Consider the following 15,130-nt stretch of genomic DNA (forward strand, 5'->3'; position numbering starts at 1 on the left):
GGTTTTGCTATCTTCGCATCCTTTCCCTTCTCTTCTTCAGTTTCCCCTTTGGAGAGACACCTTCTCTGTGTGATCCTGGTGAGACACCATTTAAGATGCCTCACCAGCCCTCATCCCAGGTGGATTTGTGACCTTGGCTGTGGGCATATGCCAGAGGCTTCCCTGAGTTTGGTATATGGAAGCTGGAAGAAAGAGCTGTCTTTCTTTGGGATTCCAAGTTCTAAAGATGAAGTTTTGAGGCTCCCAGTGATGATGGAGCCAAATATGAAGGGAAACAGCATCAAGAATTGGGGAGAGAATCCTGACAACACTGTCTAAGCCCTTGGATTCAGTCTTGCTTGAAGCCATTCCACCACTGTGTGACGCCAGTTACATGGACCAATACCCAATACATTCTTTTCTTTTCTTTTTTTAATTTTAAAGCTAAACTATTTAGAGAAGGTTTCCATTACTTCCAACCAAAAGATTTCTGACTAATATTGTATTCTATCAAACTCAAACTTAGTGACAGAAATGAGAAAATTACCCATGGTGAGGAGGATATTATCTAGAGCTAGTTCTGAATAGAGATTTAGTCTGTGGTCTCCCATTGAATTAGGCCTATTACTTAGTGCCCTGGTTACTTAACAGTTAAGTCAGGCTGCAAAGTGGACATCTTCTCTTTTAAGAGAACTTATTACTTAGCTGAAAGCAATGAAACTGGCACTGACTTGAACCAGAAAACAGGGGAACCTCCCAATTATTGCCCTGATAATTAAGATGCTTGAAATTACTATACATAACTTGCAAGAAAAACTTAATTACGAGTAGAAAAGGACAGGTTTAGGTCTGTAACCAGACAAGTCGAGACTTGAAAGATAACTCTCGTCAGTTGTTCTTAAGAATCATGTTATCGTTTTCTTTGGAAGTAATTCAACTCCACTGTGAGAAAATGGGGACACACACAGAGACATAAGCTCTCCAGTCTCCATGTTTACCTTCATATCAGATAACCCAACCACAGATGTTACTACAAAAATAAAGGCCAACAGACATCATGGACTCAAGTTCTCACCTCTCAGCCTCCCACTCCATGACCCTTCATGCGTTCCCTCTGCTTTTCTAAGATCAGCTCTCTCTATCGCCCCCCCGTCCCCTTCAGGAGCCTGCTCTGCTCTCACCAAAGCTTCTGCTCCCTGACCTCAGAAGATGTGCGCACATCCCAACAACAGTCAATCTTCACTTGATATTGCTGTCTCCCCCGACACCCTCCTGCAACTTACTGTTCTGGTTTCTTCCTCCTTCTACAGCTACACACTATACTTTGCCACCACTCTTTTTTAGCCTGCCTGTAATCAAGTTCCTGGCCCCACCCTACACTGAAGTGGCCCTCTTGAAGGTTATCAGTGAGATCCTCATGGCCGATTCCAACCCCCTTTTCTCAAGCTTCAACTTTTAGAGCACGTTGCACTGTTACCCACTCTGGAAATGCAGTCAACTCCTGAGAGTCCCCATGAAGTGGCTCTCTGGATGTCCTCTTCTCTCCTTGACAATACTTTCCCTGCTGCCTCTTCCTTCTTGCCCTTAAGGTTTACTCCTAAGCCATCATATCTCTTTTCCCTACATTTTCTATAGAAGATCTTATTTATTCTCATGGTTCTGTCTCACTTGGGAAGATTCTCAAATCTCCAGCTCCTATTCCAAGTGCTTTCTTGAACTCTGATGACAATTTCCAACTTGGGGGCCCTTTAGGGTTTTCCCATTGGTGAGTCTGCTGGCGATCCATGAAAGGCACCCTCCTGCTGTACACCTTTGCTCAGGTCAGCTGTGAGATTACTGCTCCCTTACTCGGAGCCTTCAAGGGCTCCCTCTGGCTACTAAGTAACCCTCCTCCTAGTGATCCTCAGGACCTCTACAGTCAAGCTCTGATGCAGCCCTTTCAGAAACTCACCCACAGTGTCTTTGGGGAAGCCTACAATTAGGCAAAACTCCTCTGCTCGCCATTTCTCAAACGTGCTTTCCTGCCTTCTCATCTGGGAACCTGCTCTTTTCTCCCAATGAGATGCTCCAAGAGAAGAATCATACTCAGCTGAAAGGGATCTTCGAGATCATCTCCTCTAACTCATTTTACAGAGCAGGAAAAAGACACTTGGGCTAGATAACTCACCCAAGGTCATATCATTTATTAGTTACAGATTATCTGGCTTGGGACCCCTGGCTCACAGGTCAAGACGTTTTCTCAGTGCAACACGCTGCTTTCACTTCAGAACCTATTAAGGGTCTCATATGTAAACTAATATTTAAGCTTCTGTAAAGTTCTGAGGGTTTCTAAGGTCAGATGGTTCCACTCGCAGCTAGGCAAAGCTCTTGGCTGCAGGCCCCATGGCAGACTGGCCGAGATGGCAGACCAACTCAGCATGTTTGCTCTGCACTGCCCAAGGTTCAAAACCAAAAACCCTATGCCCCTGGGAAAGCAGTCCCTAGGAAAACTGACCATGAACCAATGAGCAATGATTCTGACCCAATGAGTTTTCAACGACTGAAAACTGACATACAGAGGAAGCTCTCTTCAGTTCAGCCAGAGTGTGGGCGTCAGAAAGCTAACGTGGGAAACTGGTGATAGCCCACTCAGGTAATATTTTTGAAATCATACTGAATTTCATGACCTCAGCATAAATTAGGAACACAGAAGATGGAAACATAACTACATAGACCAAAAACGAGAGCACAGGAAAACAAACAGATAAATGTCACAGAAGTTACCTTCATCTGTGTGTGAAACAGGAAGACTCTGTTTCTCTGGTTTTCTCTCTGGTCCCCACTCTCAACATTATGACTAATTGTAAAGGCCACACACTTGCAACATACATGAAAAACCCCAAACACCAACACTATCCTCACATCACCCAAAAGAGAGTATGGGAGGAAAGATGGGTAGGAAACTACCTTCCAGAAATGTCTAGCAAGAGAAATATTCTTCATTATAAAAGTCTCTGGTAACAAAGTGCACTTGTTTGGAATTCAAGAATACTGTTTCTAAACACTCCCTTATGGTGAAAAAGATATAGATAATAATAGGAACAGATGGGGGAAAATCCACCCCTGCCCACTCTCTGGGACACACACACACATACCCCAAACATAAAACAAAAAAAACCAACCCATCCCCCAAAAAACCCCCAACAGTGCTAGACCCTGAGTAGGCACTGAAAAAATAGTTTTTGATGATCCACAAGCCTGCTCCTCCATTTTAGCATTAGATATTAACAAGCAAGCAATTTTACTGAAAAACCTGACACCTGGGGCGGGGGTAAGTCTACACAGAAAACTGCTGACATGGTGATCAAGTAAGGACAGTATTTGGTTTTAAAAGTGCACCCTTATTTCATGAAAGGACCAGAGCCAGCAGTTCACCCTAGGAGGCTGAGGGAGACAGAGAGAAAGGAAAGTTTAAGGAAAGATAATGAGCTTAGCCTTTGCCACACTGCGCGTGAGGAAGCAATCAGATCCCTGGTCAGCTGGCTATCTGTGGAGAACTGCAGGAGACACTTCTGAGTGACTGGGAGAAACTGGGTGCAGACAGAAATATCTATTATTGCTATGGGTTAAAGGTTCTCACCCAGACCCATGGGAGCTACTGAACGAGCTTCTCAGTCGCTCTCATGGTTGGCAGGATTTTGAATCACAAGTTTGGAAGCAGTGACCGGGGAAGTAGCAGGAGACAAACATTTTAATTATAATATGGACAATAACAATTTTAACAAATTGGTTCAGTTTGTCTTGTCCTAGAGAGGGATGTTTTGGAGAAGCATAAATTGTGAGATTTAGGGGAGCTGGATTCATTTCTTTTCTGCTTTATACCACTACTTTCTGTTCAGTTATCTCACAGCTATTTTTTTGGCCCAATTTTGAGGAACACAAAGATTTCTACACGTTATAACTTGTGAATTGAGGTCAAGACTGTCACATGTGGTCATAAGGTGATTTCAGAGCTACTTTCAGGCATCTCAAAACGTCACTCAGTTTCTTTTTTACTTAAAACATTTTTATAAACTGGTCAAATATTGGTTTTCCCTTACGTTATCTATTTAGCAGGAGAAAACACATTTCATTATGACACTGAATCACAGTGACTTTCTGGGCAATGGCTCCTGGAGAACTGTCTCCTTGCTGTTATCATCAGCCGTCTGCTTTTTGATAACATTATACCACATACACGTCTAAGAGAATTACCACTGGGAGTGCATCGGCCCCCAAACAGCAGGGTGCCAGAGCTGACAGCCCCAAGTCCTATAAAGGCAGCCATCCCTGGATTAAGCAATTTTTATTTCTTGATTGTTTAATGTCTTGCATATTGTAATCAGTGTTTTAATTCAGGATTGGGGCCTTCAGGCAGTTTTCTGAAGGGCACACATTTTGAAGTCAACTAATTAATGAGTGTTCTTTTCTCCAGTCACCAGAGTTCTCTGTGCACTGAGAGAATATTTTTATACTCATGGCCATGTTAATTTTTAAGCTGATGCAACGCAGAAGAGGTGGATAGTGAGAAAGCAGAGCTCAGGCCTTGAGAAGGGCTTTGTGGGTGGCGGTGATAAAGGGAAAGGAGAAATTATATGACACTGTATTTAACTGAGAAAATGTGCACATCAATTTTTCTGCCTGAGAACAAGTCCACATTTTGGGGAAGAGCATATTCGTCTATCTTTAGAATTAAACTGAGTGCTCAAAAAAAGGATATGAGCTGCTTTCCACAAGACAAAGATTGTAACTATAAGCCAATGAGGTATAAAAGTTGTTTTAAATAAGGAGGAAGATATCAATCTTATTCTGATGCATTGTGGCACATGCTTTGGAGGAAGCTTATGAAAGTAAACAGGCCTCTCAGGCAGTAGCATTTCTGATAATTCTGTGAAGAAATGCAGGACTGCTGGGTTACTGTTGTATCATTACTACCAACTTAAAGTCAAAATCCAAAACTGAGAATTTTTTTTGTAAGGAGGAGTAAATATATATATATATATATATATATATATATATATGTAGACTCATATTTGCTTGTGTCTATGTAAAGAAATGCTGGAAAGATACACCAGCGGATGGGAATTTTGGACTAGAGAGGTGAGTGGGGAGCAGGAATGGGAGTGAGAGTTTTTTTTACTATATATGTGTTTATTATCATTTTGTTTTTTGCACCAATGTGAATAGACCACCTATTCAAAAATTTTTTATTAAAATAATGAAATTAAATAGGAAATAATAAAAGCAAAAAGCAAATTACATAAACAACAGGTTGGGAATAGGAGAAATAATCTTCTTATTAAAATAAGTTGAAGCATATAGATGATTCTAAATAATTTGTTAAAAGTTAAGACTTGCTAAAAACTAGGTGGTGGGTACCTATTGCTTGTTATGGTATTGTCTTTATCTCACCTTTGTAAGACTTCAGTCTCCTCCAAAAAATTAATATTTGTAAAAAAAAACCCCTTTATTTCATCAAAATATTCTATCCTTAAGCCAAGGGGAAAACATTTCTATGAAAAGGGAGGCTATGTAATGGCAATCTGCATTAACTATTTGCATTTTACTTTTTATAACCTGGTGTGATTTCAACATTTACAAATAAGTAGTCATTCTGATAAAATACACATGGACATTCATGAAATATCGCACAGTGTGTTGCCTTGAATGAGAAATTAATAAGGAAAGGAAGTTTTTGCCCTCAAGTTTATATTCCTAAGTCTTGGAAACTTAATGCCAGAGTCCTGTTGCCTTTCCAATTTTGAAAAAATTTTAACCAATGTCCTCAATTTTCAGACTTTCTTCCTTCACACTTTGCGAATTAAATCCAAAGTAAGCTCAGACTGAGTGGAGAAAATCATCGGCCCTTGTTAACTGGGGCCTTCAGGATGATCTTGGCCCATTTCTGGTCCTGTAAGAAACTTGTAAGACCAGAGAAGACTGTGTGCCAGCCACCAAGGCAAGGGGTGCTCTCGAGTTTGGCTTGGAATCTCCGGGGTATTTTGGACTCATGGTAAAATCATTAGAAGGAAACCCTTGGTAGGATGGAGAACAAAGGCCACGGCTAGGCTGAAAACACTCAATTTCTTGGGATCACTTAAGCCTATGCATGTCTCTTCCAAATCCAGGGTTCTGCATTCTCTTTGGGGGGTTATTTAGTAAATGATTTTAGATCTGGTGAACTTGGGTGTGGGACCTTGCCAGGCAAACTCTCCCTCTGCATTTAACTAAGGTTCAATGGAGATGCAGCACAGTATACCACCAGGACAACATGTCTAGTCCTACTATCTCAACTGCTTACAATCTGGAGAGTGTCCCTGTGTCAGAGACCCTGAAAGACCCTTTACATAAACGATCTCCAATCCTCACAACCCAGCAAGACTGTTGCTTTTGGTTCCATTTTACAACTGAGAACAACAGAGGTTGAAAGCATTTAAGTAGGAAGCAAATTACTTAAGCCCATATAGATCAGCTATGGTAGAACCAGTATTCACATTCAGGTCTGTCTGACTCTGAAAGCCATGTTTTTTCTACATGTAGGCATATAAGCTTTGACATAGTAACTTTTAGCCTTAGTAGTTGGAACATTATGTAATTATACTAAAGATGACAGATCCACACACACTAATTTGTGTTTGGGCATACTTAAAGTCATTTATAAAGACAAATGACAGTCACCTAAAAAAAATTTGCTTGGGAATGCAAAGCTATTCAAAAGATAAACATTACATTTTCCTGCATGTAAAACAGCATTAAAAAAATTTAAAAAATTATAACCCCAAAGAAATGCATAAATCTTACCACCTTCCTCGGGTTTCATGTCTAATAGTTCACCTACAGGTCCATCAGAAGAGGAGAAAGAAAACAAAATTATGAGTCAGTTTCATTTTGTAAGGAGTTTGAATCCAGTTATTAAAATTGAGTTGTTTTCATTAATCTAGATTACCTGAGCATGCTTTATGTGTAGAGCTTTTGTCTAAGGCGGAGAAAACACTTTTTCCATCTTCAGCTGCAAATATAACATGTACATTTGGTTATCACCAATGTAGAATGGTGTGTGTTCATATACTATTGCAGTGTAAGGTAAATACACAGCCTCAGGAAGAAATTGTATCCACAAACGCACTCATGTGGAAGCAGGGGTCCTCAGATTACGTTTTACTCAAGCTGTTGGCTCTCAATGAACGCTGAGCCAACAGCCCTGAAGCATTCCTTTGTTTGGTAGAAAACTATATGACAGTGATCTAGCAATTCTCCTTTCATGGACAAGTGTGTGACTTAAGTAAGTGACTCTTACTAGATGGTGCTAATGAACCTTAGCCATGTGGGCCCGGCTGAAATAAAAGGGCAGATTTCTGAGTGAAAGAAGCCAATCTGTAAAGGCTACATACAGCATGATTCCAACTCTATGACATTCTGGAACTTTGGAGACAGTAAGAAGATCAGAGGTTTGGGAGGAGGGAGAGATGAATAGGTGAAGCCACAGAGGATTTCTAGGGCAGTGAAACTATTCTGTCTGATGCTGTAAGGGGGGTACATGTCATTATACATTTGTCCACACACATAGACTGCACAACACCAAGGGTAAACCCTAATATAAACTATTGAATTTGAGTGATACGTGTCAATGTAGCTTCATCGATTGTAACAAATGTAATACCCTGATAGGGGATGTTGATAATGAGGGTGGTTATGCATGTGTGGGAGTAGGGGGTATATGGGAAATCTCTGTACCTTCTGCCCAATTTTGCTATGAGCCAAAAACTGCTCTAAACAATAATGTGTGTGTGTTTACACATACACACAACAGAACAGACTTAAAACTTGGTTTGCGCATATGTACATTAGACTTTCTGCAGGTCACAGAATAAAAGAGGATATTTCATTAACATGGATTCGATTCCATATATATATATATAAAACAAGGCGGTCAACATTTACACTCTCAAAATATTATGCAAATACCGCAAGCAAGTGAAGATACTACATAAACAAAAAGACAATTTGATCCCCCTGTATTGTCACATTATAAATATACGATTTATATTGATATGTAAAACTCAAATACAAATATAATAAACTGGAGTTTACATTTTCCCACAAAACTAAAATTTTCCTGTTCAATCACCTAGATTCCCACAACACGATTCACGCTGTCAGCACCCAAGGGATACTGAGGCTGGAGGGTATGGATTAATACAGTCGGAGAGCTCTGACATGGCCAACGAGATCAGGCCAGCCCGCCTCTCTGCCTTCTGCCACTTGTTCCTTTCCCCACACTCTAGAACACTGTTCTTCTGGCCTCCTCCTGGTCCTCCTTGGCTCCCAGTCTTTGCTCAGCCTGTTTCTTTTGCTTTGACAGGTCTTGCAGTAGCACTTGACTTAGCTACCTCCCTGGTCCTCTCAAACAGTGGGTCTCCCCATCACACATGCCCATAGCTCTTGTAGCTCTCACCAAAGTTGGAGTTGCCCAATTACTTGTATAATTATTAGACCACCGCTTTTGACTCTAAGCCCCATCCTGGAATGGTGTGAATATGTCTGGTGTACCACTGTATGCCCAGAGCCCAGTGCTGTGCCCGCCACAGAGGCGGCACTCAATACACATCTGTTGAACAAAGGAACAAGTACGTAAGTGCAGGCGTACATGCGCGAACAGATGACATGAAGTCAAGCTCAAGAGGTAAAAAATGAGAGTTTTTTTCTGTTTTTCTGTTGAATGGCAGATGGGAGAAAAGCAAATGAAGCAGTAAAGCATTAGAATAAGGTAGGTGAAGCAAGTGGTTGGAAAAGTAGGAAGGAAGAGAGAGGGTGGAGGAAAAGGATGGAAGAGAGTGGAAGTGCCAGGATCTACTTTGCCTTCTCCCATCTCCCAGCAAGGCAGCCGTAGCAAAGGCGAAGCAGGGCAGAGGCAGCTATGTCCTCGGGAGGGCCAGGCTGAACAGAGGGTTGGGGTAACTAGAGTTCTCTTCATATCACCTATAAAACTGTCCCCTGCATCTCTAAGGATTGAGTCCCAGTGAAGGGCTCAGGATCACATCACCTTAGTTCTACCACAGTGTGCCTCCCCTTTCTGAGAAGAACCAATGAAAGAACTGACAGTAATGGCAGGAGACAGGAATAGCTGACAAGCCCTTCACAGCAACTGTTCATCTACCAACACTCTGATTCCTTTTCTGACCACATAACAGTCAATGCACCCGAGGGATCTGGTGTCACTCATTACAGAGCAGGCCCAGGAATCACCTGGAAGAGGAGTGTCCGAGCTCTTTCCATCTGTTCCCAACAACGACCAATACCCACCTCACAACACAATGAAAATCAAACTCACTTGATGTAATCACGTAATCGTATTAAAACTCTCTCTACAGCCCAAATGGCAGTTAGACCTAGTACTGGTAATAGGAGAAATGTTATCATCTGTTGTAAAAGAAACGGCTCTCTGTCAAGTCTCAGTTGTGGATGTTCCTCTGAAGGGCTGCTGCTTAAGCAACTAATGATGCTATTTTCTGGTTCAAAATATACAGCCTCTCTCAACAATGCCATAGGGTCGACATCATTGATATTTGAAAATTTAAAACTGAAACAATAAGAAGCAAATTAATATAGACTTGTCTCAATTGGAAAAGCAGAAAGGCCTAGGAGGACTTTGTCAGATAAAGACAATGAGTTGGCAGCTGAGCAGTAGTATTTCAGAAGTAATTTTAAATAAAAATCCATACTTACTCTTAAAACTAGAGGATTCCTTGTGCTGGTTTTCATCCTCTAATGAAATTAACCTTGAAATTAAAAAAAAACACTTAGTAATCTAGTTCTGAAAATGTTACATTTATGATACAGCCAGATTTTCTGTACAATATCCATTACCGCACTCACACACACACACATGAAAGGCGAATGTACAGTAATTTACATGGTACACATTTTCTGAAGAAGAAATAAATTTGCTGGCTCTCTCTTGTTCCCAGGCTGGTTAGCAGCATCTTCGCATCTGAATTTTGGTTCATCGTAAGACATGTATTCTGTGAATATCTAGGTGGGCAGTTAGGTATAACTAAGACAGATACTTCAAGTTATCACTTTTAAAAACATAGTAAAAAAATCAATGGGCAAGCAGGAGTTTATTCTGGTTCTTGGTGTTACAGGCGAGGACACCTCAGGAGGTCAGCTAAACTCCATAAGGCTGAAAGCAGGATCATCCCCAAATCGAGGCAGACTGTTGCCCACTCAACCCCTACCCTACCTTGTAAGATCACGGCAGAGACACATCAGTGCCCTGAGACTCAGCTGCTGCCTCTGAACCTCCTTCCTACATGGTTCACCCTTACCTGCTATTTCTGAACCAAATTCTCATTAAATTTTCACTGTCATTTTAAATAGTTACTAGGTTATACTTTTTGAGTTTTTTAAAAGAAGTCCTAAAATAACGGACAAATCTGAAATTAATTAAAACCAATCAAGATAACCTTAGGTAGTGCCCTTCTGAGTAAAGGCTAATGCTTTATTGTGATGGCATTAACGTGTATGACAAAAACAAGGTGCAGGGACTCACTCCAGGCTCTTCCTCTGACCACTCCAGGGGCTGTGGACAGACCCTTCACCTCCTTCACCTCTCTGAGCCTCGCTTCCAGCATTTGAACAATGAGGAAATGCCTACATTGATTACATGGAGGGCTACCATGAGAATGAGCTGAGATAACATAAATAAAGCACCTGGCACTGTGCTTAGTAGATAGTAGGTGCTCACTAAATGGTATCTGGCATTATTACTCTCACCAGGAATAAGTTAAACCGCTTCCCCCTAAAATAGTCAACTGTGCAAGATGCAGATCACATTCTATGGTCGTTCCTACAGTGAAAACTTGCCTTCAGTCTGCATTAAATAAACTTGCTACTATTTCCTTTAAAATTAAAAAGGGCTAACATTGGCCACAAATATTTCTGTGGGACAAAAAATATATATATATTTGAAAACTTTATTTAGAAACACAGTAAAAACATAAGCCTGTTTTACCATAAGATTACCATCTAAATTTTTTGTGTGGAAAAGGAACAGCAAATGGAGGTCAAGTCATCTATCTTGCTTTCCTAGGTCAGCCAGTTCAAGATGCACCCGTTCCTGCAGGCTACGACATCGCAACACAAAAAGACCTAGATTCATACTTAAACCTCCTCCTTGCTGTATGAGATTAGGAAACCTTCACCAGATATGTTGCAAAGTTCTTCTCAGTATTTAAAATGACTGGAGGTGCCTTCTTTGTAAAAAGGCAAGAGATGAAGATGCAGGCAGTCACTTCCTGTACTCATAGCTGCTCTCTGCTTCACCGAGGAGAAAACAGAAGGTCTGAGCAGTAGAAAACAAAATGTTGAAACTCAACACTTTTGTGCAACACCTTAGTACTACATGTGTTATGAGGCGATTTCATAGGTCATTTCCTTCCTTGAGAGAAAAGCGAGGGGATTTCCTGTTGAGGACAGGATCTTGTAAAGGATGGTGACAAAAGGACCAGATAGGGCCCAGAAACCCGAGAGAACACAGGAAGCTGAGGCCACAAGACAGAGAGCCAGGGAGCACTAGGGACATTTGCCCTTCCTTGCCCCGGTCAATTCCTCCCAAGTGTGCCTCTTCTAAGATCCCAGAAATGGGTCCCTTATTGGGGTGAGTGAGTCATGGCCTAGCAGGAATATGCTTGAGGGGAGTTTGGCCTCAATTTTAATACATCTACTCTGAGAAGGGAGGAAGTAAAGCAATTACACTGTGTCCCAGGTCCCAACAGACTTGGTCAGTAAGGACTGCGCTGCCCGCACTGGTAGGAAGAAAGATTTTGCCAACAGAAGTAGCCTCGACTTACTGACTTGGCTCCTCCACCACGGGCTCTGTGCTTTCCTGCTGGGTGATCTTCTTCCTTTCTTCTTTCTCAACCAGTTTTTTGATAGGGTCTTGTAAACTCTTGATCATGATCATGAAAAAGAAGGAAAAAAAAAGAAAAGATAAAGAAAGACATTCAATAAAAAATACAACTGCCCCTGGTCCCAGCAACCAAACGTTGCATTAGAGGTTGGGGGAGGTTACCCTGAACCAATCAAGTGGACAAAAATGAAATTATATACGTTCTCAGACTCATCCAAGAAATACTAGACTAGAAAGGAGAGTTGTTTTGCCACTAGATTTATGTTTTCCCTTTTGTGATAAGTTATTCAAAAGAAAGCCTTTTGGCTATTGCTAACTTTATTTTCCATCTTTAACATGCAGCTAAGATAAACATTCTGTTCTGCTTGCAGCCCACACACTGACAGAGCAGGAGCTTTTTCTCCACCAAAGATGAGACAATTTCATTTTATTTTTAATTTTGTTTGCTATTTTGCAACCTAAAAACAGCATATTTTTTAAAAGAGAAAACAAAACTTTTTTTAACCGAAAATAGTGGCTTAACATATTCTGACAAGTTAACTCCCACAAGTGGACAGAGCAGGTGCACCCCACTCTTTGTAGATTAAAAATGGGTGAGAATCTTTTTATGGCACATAATTTCTTGGAGTTACTGTTCTCAAGATTTATTAAATATTTAAGAAAAGACTTTTTAAAACGCAAGTGCCTAGAAACTGTACACCAGTGACAAAGCCTGAAAAAGCAAAACATTTCTGTAACAACTGAATAACAAGTTATACAAAAAGATCTCTATTTCTGGCCCTAATTGAAATACAAACCTACAAATATAGAAGAAACATCTCAAGTTAGTTATCCTGCGTATATTCTCAGAACTATTAAAATCCCTCCTTTGGGCCGTCACGTCTCTTCTCCTCTTTTCCTTCTTCCCATCTTTCACATCTCTAGTATGACACACAGATAGAAGAAGGCAATTAAGCTTCATATACCAACTCTGACTGATCAGTGACGGCTGACTGGAAGGCTGGATGAGGATGGTCCTGAGGCCAAGTCCCAGCAGAGCTGCGATTGATTTTCAAGTCTGCCATGGACACCAGATGGACACTGGTGTCACCCCTCCGAACTGCCAGCTCTGTTTCACTCCTCGCACAGAATAATTTTCCTAAAACACCCAGGCTATCATGTTACCCTTTTTCTCAAGAACCCATAACAGTTCCTTATTTCTTTCCACTTCTAGTCTAACCCCCTCTGCCCGATTTTATAGATTTTCTAAAATATGATCCTATCTTACTCTCCCAGATCATTCCCGCTAACCATTCACTTAGGCCGTCTCCTCATAGTCTCCGACGTGCCAGTTGCTCCCTTCCTGTCTTTGTTCATTCTGCTTCTTGAACGAGAAAAGCTCTATCTGTCTGCGCATCCTCAAAAGTCCCATCGGTCTTTGTAAAACCCAGATCACAGTTACCGCTATTTTCCGTAAAGCTTCGTTCACTAAGCACACCAAATTCAAGAAAGTCCTTCCGTCTCCAAACTGCATTTACAGCTTTATAAATATTTGACTATATCTCTCCTCTATTAAGTCTTGTCTCTTAAAAATATTTTTTAAATTAGAAAAATAATAGAACCACGTGTAGAAAGTTTTGTAAATAAAAAAAGGAAAAATTACTCCTAATTCCATCTCCCTAAAACAATGAGTTATTATTTTCATACACTTCTTTTCTGTTTTTTTCATACCTACCCTAGTTATATAACTGGAATCATTGTATATATAGACATATTTTTATAGAGAGTAGATGTCCTCTTAACCAATTTAATTTGTGTAGGTATTTCGTGATCGAAATAGTTGATTAGAGTGAAGAATATAAAAAATACTTTTTATGTATTTTAAACATTTAATATTGAATTAAAATATATAAATGTATATTCATTTACCAATATCCTAATCATAGGGTCATGGTTTTCTCTTTGAATATATGTCCCCTGATTGGAGTTCTGAAGCATTTTCTTGCATAAACCACATCTATAAGGCGTTGCATAATTTTTAATGACTCCCTATTTCTGTTACACTCAGGCAACAATTAGTTTTTGAGCACCTACCAAGTGCCAGGTGCTGTTTCGGGTGCTGGGGATATATTGGTGAACAAGACAGATGAAATTACCAGCTAGTGATGGGTCTAGGCAAAGAATTAAAAGAGGGGGATAGAAAGCGATTGGGTCATTACTTCAGTTAGAAGGAATATCCTCTCTTGGAAATGATATTTCAACTGAGAGCTAAATGACAAGAAGGAGCCAGCCACGCGCAGCCCAGGGAGAAGAGGGGGCCCCGAGTGCAAAGGGCTAAAGGTGGGAATAGCTTGGCTTGTTTGTGGAACAAAAAGAATGCCACTGGGGCTGTAGTGAAGTGGGCAAGAGTACAAGTCTTATGAGATCTGGATAAAGAGGTCAGCAAGGGTCACACAGGGAGAACAGAACATTCCTTTACCCACATTCACCAATATTTAACATCTTGTCCCATTAGTTTCATCATATTCTTTTGCTCTTTCTGTCTCTCTAATGTATGACAACTAAATGGAATCCATGATCCTTAGCTGGAGGGGGAAATGCTATAAGGCACAGTAGTGGAACAAATGAGGCAATTAGAACATGCACTGTGGTCTAGATGTCCTCTCTCTGTCTTTCTCTGTGTGTGTATATATATATATATATATATATATATATATACACACACTCACCCCCCAAAGCATCTGGTAAAAGCTGGGCACATGTGTGTGCGTGTGTGTGTACATTGGAAATGTGCAACCATAGGGAGGAGTTCAACAGATGTCAAGGACTTACTCTTTTCAATAGATTTGCCAATCATAGCATTTTACTCACACACACACGTACACACACCCCTTCCAGCAGTTTCATTCTTCAAAGAGTGGTCCAACCCCGGTCAAAGTGAAGCCAGGAGTATTTTCAGCAGAGGTTCCAAGACTCATTTTTTGATCTGTGACACTACTGCAGGCCTCCTGGTTTGCTCAATTATCTTCTCATTGCATTCCCTTTTTATCAATCAGCACTAGGCAGGGCCAGGACATGTCTGCTCTCAGCCGGCCGTGTCTGGCTGTCACAGCGCTTGCCTAAGCCCCTGAGATGCCCTTGACAGCTCCATGGTTATCATCCCTTCTGTCTCCAGCCTGACCTCCTCTCATAACCACACTTGAGCAGCTCTCAGACAATCCCTTTGTAATGTAAACCACTCCC

At 40.9% G+C, this 15,130-nt stretch overlaps 1 protein-coding gene across 9 annotated transcripts in view; it reads right to left on the minus strand.

The window, feature by feature from the left end:
- ICA1 (islet cell autoantigen 1) overlaps positions 1-15,130 on the minus strand; it is a 141,329-nt gene that overhangs the window by 15,028 nt on the left and 111,171 nt on the right. For all 9 annotated transcript variants that reach the window (XM_046670319.1, XM_046670311.1, XM_046670317.1 and 6 more), the window contains 4 exons: positions 11,850-11,947; positions 9,724-9,776; positions 6,944-7,006; positions 6,799-6,831 (listed from right to left, as the gene is read on the minus strand). In XM_046670319.1, coding sequence (XP_046526275.1) covers positions 6,799-6,831; positions 6,944-7,006; positions 9,724-9,776; positions 11,850-11,947 — 247 coding nt within the window. The remainder of the gene's footprint in view (positions 1-6,798; positions 6,832-6,943; positions 7,007-9,723; positions 9,777-11,849; positions 11,948-15,130) is intronic.

Source organism: Equus quagga, chromosome 8 (genome assembly GCF_021613505.1).
Source record: "Equus quagga isolate Etosha38 chromosome 8, UCLA_HA_Equagga_1.0, whole genome shotgun sequence".
In the NCBI taxonomy this organism is placed as follows: Eukaryota; Metazoa; Chordata; class Mammalia; order Perissodactyla; family Equidae; genus Equus; species Equus quagga.